The 6000-nt window shown below is 54.5% G+C and overlaps 1 protein-coding gene across 2 annotated transcripts in view; it reads right to left on the reverse strand.

The window, feature by feature from the left end:
- Positions 1–5769, reverse strand: part of GAS6 (growth arrest specific 6) — a 48230-nt gene extending 42461 nt beyond the window's left edge. For both annotated transcript variants that reach the window (XM_006102050.3, XM_014467418.2), the window contains exons 1-2: positions 5719–5769; positions 5279–5445 (exon numbers count right to left, since the gene is read on the reverse strand). In XM_006102050.3, the coding sequence (XP_006102112.2) occupies positions 5279–5440 (162 nt within the window). In that variant the 5' untranslated portion in view covers positions 5441–5445; positions 5719–5769. The remainder of the gene's footprint in view (positions 1–5278; positions 5446–5718) is intronic.
- Between the last annotated feature and the right edge of the window lie 231 nt (positions 5770–6000).

Genomic DNA, 6000 nt, shown 5'->3' on the forward strand with positions numbered 1-6000 from the left:
TCTAACCAGCCGTCTGCAGGCCTCTGAGCTGTGCAGGAGCCAACTCCAGAGAAAGCACAACCGGTCGAACAACAATTCAGCGACCCAGCCCCTGTGACGGGCTTCCTCAGGCCTCCAGTGGCAACAGCCCAAGTGGGAGAGGTCCCAGGAGGGGAGGCCTGGGCCCAGAGCGGTCAGTGGGAGCAGAACCACTTGCTCTGCAATCAGGATGCTCCACAGAACCCGTAAAAGAGAGGACAGGGGCTGCACAGGGTGAGGGGCCTGGGCTAAGTGGACCCACAGTTGCAGAGAGAAGAGTATGTGCATGTGTGTGGCTGTGTGTGTCTGTAGGTGTGTCTATGTGTCTGTGTGGGTGTACTGTGTGTCAGTATGGGTGTATGTATCTGAGTGTATGTCTGCATATATGTGCATGTGTAGGCAACCCAATAAATGCCAATTCTGGTGTAGCCTTCACAATTTTTCGTACCAACAAGCTGTCTGTGTGTGTGTGTGTGTGTGTGTGTGTGTGTGTGTGTGTGTGTGTTGGGGAGGCAGAGTGGGTGTGGAGGGCAGGTGGGGGGCAGGAAGGTGCAGGTGAGCAGCAGCTATCCTGGATGTCACTGCCAAGGTGTCACCACCCCAGCTCAGGGTCCTGCATTTCAAAGGGAAGTCACTGGGGCTGACAAGGTCCCCCTCCAACTCCCTCCCCACCTTCCTGCTGGGGCCCCACTTCTGCCCCCATGATATCCCTTAGGTCACCCCAAAGAGGGGTAACTTGAGGGAGGGGCTTTCACTTCTGTATGGGGGTGCTCCTCCCCAAGCTGTCCCCAAAGAATCTGGGATCTCAGGAAGACAGGTGTCCTGGGAATGCAGATGCAGTTCTGAAACTGACTGCACCCCGAAACTCTCCTTGGTAGGGAACCCATCACAACTGGGTTCCCCGGCATTTGCAAGAGCTGGAGGTGGGGTGAGAGAGATGGGACATAGAGTCAGAAAGAGTGAGAGACAGAGAGAGGGGGGCAGAAAGACAGACAGAGAGAGACAGAGACATAGAGAAAAAGAGAGAGAGACACAGAGACAAAGATGGAGAGACAAAGAGACACAAATGCACTCCAGCACAGGCCAGCGGCCAAGCATGTTGTGAAGTCTTCAGGGTGCGCCACTAGCCAGTTGAGAATAGTGTAAATATTACTGTTTGCATCTCAAATTAAACCAGGTGGTGGGATAAGAAACTGCAGCCTGGAATTTTTTCCTCTCCACAAGCTGAGGGGCAGGGGCAGCCCAGTGCTGCCAGGTGGTGACGTGTACCTGGAAAGCAGGGCGGGCGGGTAAGCCTTTTGTCCAGAATCCTTTCAGAAAGCATAGGGTGATTACTGAGACGGTGTCTTTAAGGCGTCCAGAACCCACCTGCCTTAAAGGATTTACGTAGAAAGATGACCTGGCCTGGGCTGGCCTGGGTGACCTTTCAGAAGAATTCAGGAGAACCCCCGTGGAGACGGCTGGGGGATGGACTACCCAGGGCCCTAGAACAAGGAAAAGCAAGGGAGAGGGAAATGCCAGGAACAGAGAGTAACAACACCAAAGGAAACAAGATAAGGAGGGAATGTAATCACCCCTTGGGCTCTGGAGAGGAGAAACATGATTAGCAGTGGCAACAACGGTGTGGCCTGGGCCACTCTCCTGGGCCCTGGGCCACTCTCCTGGGGCCAGAAAGAATGTGGGTGGGAGACAGTTTGCCCCCAGGAGGGAAGCAGGTGACCAGAATGCCTGTGGGTCCCTTCCTTTGCAGCCAGGTATGTGATAGCCCCAGGAATCAGGAAAAGCCATGGTACTAACAGCTACCTGCTAAAGAAGAGCTTTAAGATTAAAATATTTTTGATTGACTGATTTCAGAGAGGAAGGGAGAGGGAAAGAGAGATAAAAACATCAATGATGAGAGAAGATCATTGATTGGCTGCCTCCTGCATGCCCCCTACCGGGGATCAAGCCCACAACCCCCAGGCATGTGCCCTTGACCGGAATTGAACCTGGGACCCTTCAGTCCTCAGGCTGATGCTCTATCCCAGGGGTCCTCAAACTTTTTAAACAGGGGGCCAGTTCACTGTCCCTCACACTGTTGGAGGGCCGGACTATAGTTTAAAAAAAAACTATGAACAAATTCCTATGCACACTGCACATATCTTATTTTGAAGTAAAAAAAACAAAACGGGAACAAATACAATATTTGTATTTGCATGTGGCCCGCGGGCCGTAGTTTGAGGACCCCTGCTCTATCCACTGAGCCAAAACAGCTAGGGCAAGAAGAACTTTGAAGGTCAGACTCCTTCCCTCGTCCAAAAGAGGAAAACAGCCCAGTCTGGAAACATTCAGATCAGAGAGGAAGACCTAGAGCACACCCAGCGCACAGCACACGCTCAACAAGCACAAACCTCTGAGCTCAGGGGAAGAGGGTTTGCAGCCCAGGGAGCTGGCTCCAGGGGACCAAGTCTACCTCACCCCACCCCCAGCTTCCCCTGTCCCTCCTGGAGGCTTCCTCTACCAAGGTGTCCCCAGAGGCCCAGGAATGGGAACAGAACACGCAGCACTGCCTTCTCAGCCAGCAGGAAAGAGCAGTATTGCAAACTCCACCAAAGGCAGAACCAAAATTGGGCAGGTGTGATGACAATGGAGCCAGACACACTGCGGACAGGCAGGCTGCTTCCAGCATCCTAACCCAGCAGACAGCAAGGTAGGGCAGGTGGAATCAGCCACTAAGGTGACCCTGGCCTCTCAGGACTGGCACTGCCTACAAGCACACCCATCAGAGGGTCAGGTGATTACAACCCAAGAAGTGCCAATTCTGGGATAGCCTTTCACATCAGGATACTATGGCCCTGGAGGTCCTGTGACAGTCACATGGCCAGGTCCAGGGGACTTCTTAAACTAAATAAGGCCGGTGCTCATCATCCTGGGTCACTCCATCAGCCTCAATCAAAAAATGCAAAATGAGCTACCTTTGCATGCAAGGAATAAATATTTCCTAGTGAGAGCCCTAAACTTTTTGGAGCAGGGGAACTCATAGGACTACCTTTTCCAACAGTTATATTTACTAAAATACATTAGCAGTGAGTAGTGTTTGGAGGATCTCACCACTGCCAGGGAAATGGAGTGGGAAACCTGGACACATCCAAGTGGACAACTGGTCTACCAGAACAGCTGGGACTCAAATCAGCCCCTAACTCCTAACCCTGACTCCTGACCCTTAACCCTAACCCAGCTCCTCCCGGCATTCCACACTGCCTCTCAAGGAAAAGGAATACAAGCCAAGGGCCAAAACCAGACAACACTTTCAGCAGAATAAATATTCCAGGCTAGGCATGTGGATGGAGAACACTGCACCTGTCACACAATCTCACAGCTGGGCAGGGATCTTGGGTGGCCAGGCACACAGCCCTGCTACTAGGACCTTCAGAAAGCCTCTGCAGAGGCATGAGTCACTGGGCTATTAGGATTTATCATCAAAGAAAAGGGAAAACAGTGAGGCCAGAACAGACCCTGCAAAACTGCTCCTTAGGACAGGATTGAAACTGTGTTGAGACTGAAGGCAGTAACACTGGAGAAAATAACCCTATCATAGCACAGCAGAGGCAACAACTAATGGTGCCAGAGAGAACCACACAGTGGCGGTCAATCATTTTAGAGCTTGTTTTCAGAAAGGTGACCTAGAAGGGATGGTCAAGTCAACTGATCAGAAAGACAAGTCCAAAAGAAGCCTGCATTGGTCACACAGAGCCTTTCGTTTATTGCATGAGACATTTATTTCATTCCAGAGGATTCTTTAAAAGAAAAAAGCTGGTAGAACCAAAACCAGCTGTGAAATCACCCTGACCTCACAGCATGAAGTGAAGTAATGTAAGTCCACCCCGTTTCTTTCAGGACTACTTCCCAAAGTCACTTGCCTGGGAACAGATAGACATCTAGGGCTTTCACGGGTCCCACAGGTCATACCACCATGAATGCTCTTACACATCTCGTCCCCTTAAGATCACACAGCTCCTGCACAGATGCCAAGCCCACACCTGGGCTGCTCCCTGCCTGCACTTGGCTGTCTGGTGCCCTACAGTCTCCAAGGACATTATTAATAGAAATATGTCCTAAGCCAGCACCATTAGGCTTTTGAAATCACCAGCTGTTTCTAAAAGAACACCTTGCTGAAAAGGGCTGGCGTGTGTGTGTGTGTGTGTGTGTGTGTGTGTGTGTGTGGCCCTTTCCTAACTTCCACCCTGAGGCCCCCTGACCTTGTGCCCCCTTACAGGTACCCCCCTCCATATATATATTCTAGCACTATTCCTGTAATCATATTTTGGGACCTACTGCTACAAGTCATTCCAGTCTATATATATATAATTGATTTTAGAGAGAGAAGAAGTGAGAGGGAGAGAGAGAGAAACATCAATGTGAAATAGCCTGGCTCCACATGCGTCCCTACTGGGGATCAAGCCTGCAACCTGGGCATGTGCCCTGAGCGGGAAGCAGACCAGTGACCTTTCAGTGCACAGCACAACAGTCAACCAACTGAGCAACACCGACCAGGACCCAGCCTGCACATCTTTTAATTCCTCTTTCAGGCAAACCCTCTGCTCCTCTTCATGAGGACCAAGAAGCTGTGGGCAGCTCTACTCCTCCCATCCAGTTAAGGAAGAGGAGAGGTAGGAAGCTGTTTGTTTTTAACCATGGTATTTCTTTTACATTTTACAGCCTCTAGTTTATTCTGGTGGAGGTGTCCTAGGCTGCATATTTCCTTTAAGGTGGCTGCCTTCGGAAGTCTACTGAAGAAGAGAGCTGCAGGGTCTCAACAGGACCCCTGCTCAAAGATCTGTTTCTGCCTCCAGCTAATAGGAGCGCCTGGGGGTCACCTAGAGAATTGGGGCTCAAAAGCTGTGGAGGAGGCTTGAGGGTGAGCCAGGGTCCAGATACCCCATATTCCTGGCTGGCCTTTCACCATTCCCAAACGCAATATCTCCGTATTGTAGAGTTCTGGGCGTGACTTGCAGCACGGTCACCCCACGTGAAGGAGACGCATCTCAGACTCAGTAAAGGGAAGTCTGCGGAACTCTGGGATTCCCTACAAGGGCGCGCACGGACGCACGTTCGCAGAAATGCGGTGCTGCGGGGACAGCACTCGCGGTGACCTGGCCGCTTTAATGCTCCGCGCCGCGGTCCCGGTCCCGCCCAGTCGTGGAATCCCGGAGCGACAGAGGCACACCTCCCCATTCCTCACCTCCCCCGCCGGCGCCCGCGCCCGGCCCCCCCGGCTCACCGTCTCGGGGTCGTTCTCGAACACCTCCCGGGCCTCCTCCTTGCTGCACAGCTCCTCGACGCATTCCCTCTCCAGGTGGCCCTGCTTGGCCTCCTCGAAGACCTGGTATGCGCGGCGCTGCCTGGGCCGCAGGAACTGCGCCGCCTCGGGCGCCCGCAGCATCACGGCTACCGGGACGCGAGTGGGAGGACGGCGCGGGGAGGAGCGGGGAGAGAGAGAGAGGGGAGAGAGAGCGGGGGCACGCTGTCAACCCGGGGCCCCGCACGCTGCGTCCTCCCAGCAGCGGGCCCGGGGATGCAGCGGCGGGCGGGAGCGCACGGAGTAGGGGCGCACGGGCCGGGTTGGCACGCGGGCACTGGCGTGGCCCTTGCCCCCGGGTGGCGGGTCTTTTCGGAGCGGTCTCTCGATCAGCCCTCGCCGCGCTCCCGCGCGGTACTCACTGTGCGCGGACTCCGAGCCAGCAGGAGTAGCACCAGCGCAGTGCGAAGGCGGCGGCGGGGCCGGGCGGCGCGGCATTGCCAAGCCCGGGAACGGGGGACCGGAACCGGGACGGGAACCCCGGCGGGCAAGCCGGAGCTCCCCCGGCCCAATTTCCCGGGTAGTCGTTGGGTATCTCGGGCCCTCGCGGGCTGGGGCTCCGGCTATCTGTGGAGGCGGGCTCTAAGGTCACATCCCTGCCGCGGTGGGGCGATCTGCAGGAGGGGCGCCCACAACACCTCGGA

This window comes from Myotis lucifugus, unplaced genomic scaffold (assembly GCF_000147115.1).
Source record: "Myotis lucifugus unplaced genomic scaffold, Myoluc2.0 scaffold_395, whole genome shotgun sequence".
NCBI classification, from domain to species: domain Eukaryota; kingdom Metazoa; phylum Chordata; class Mammalia; order Chiroptera; family Vespertilionidae; genus Myotis; species Myotis lucifugus.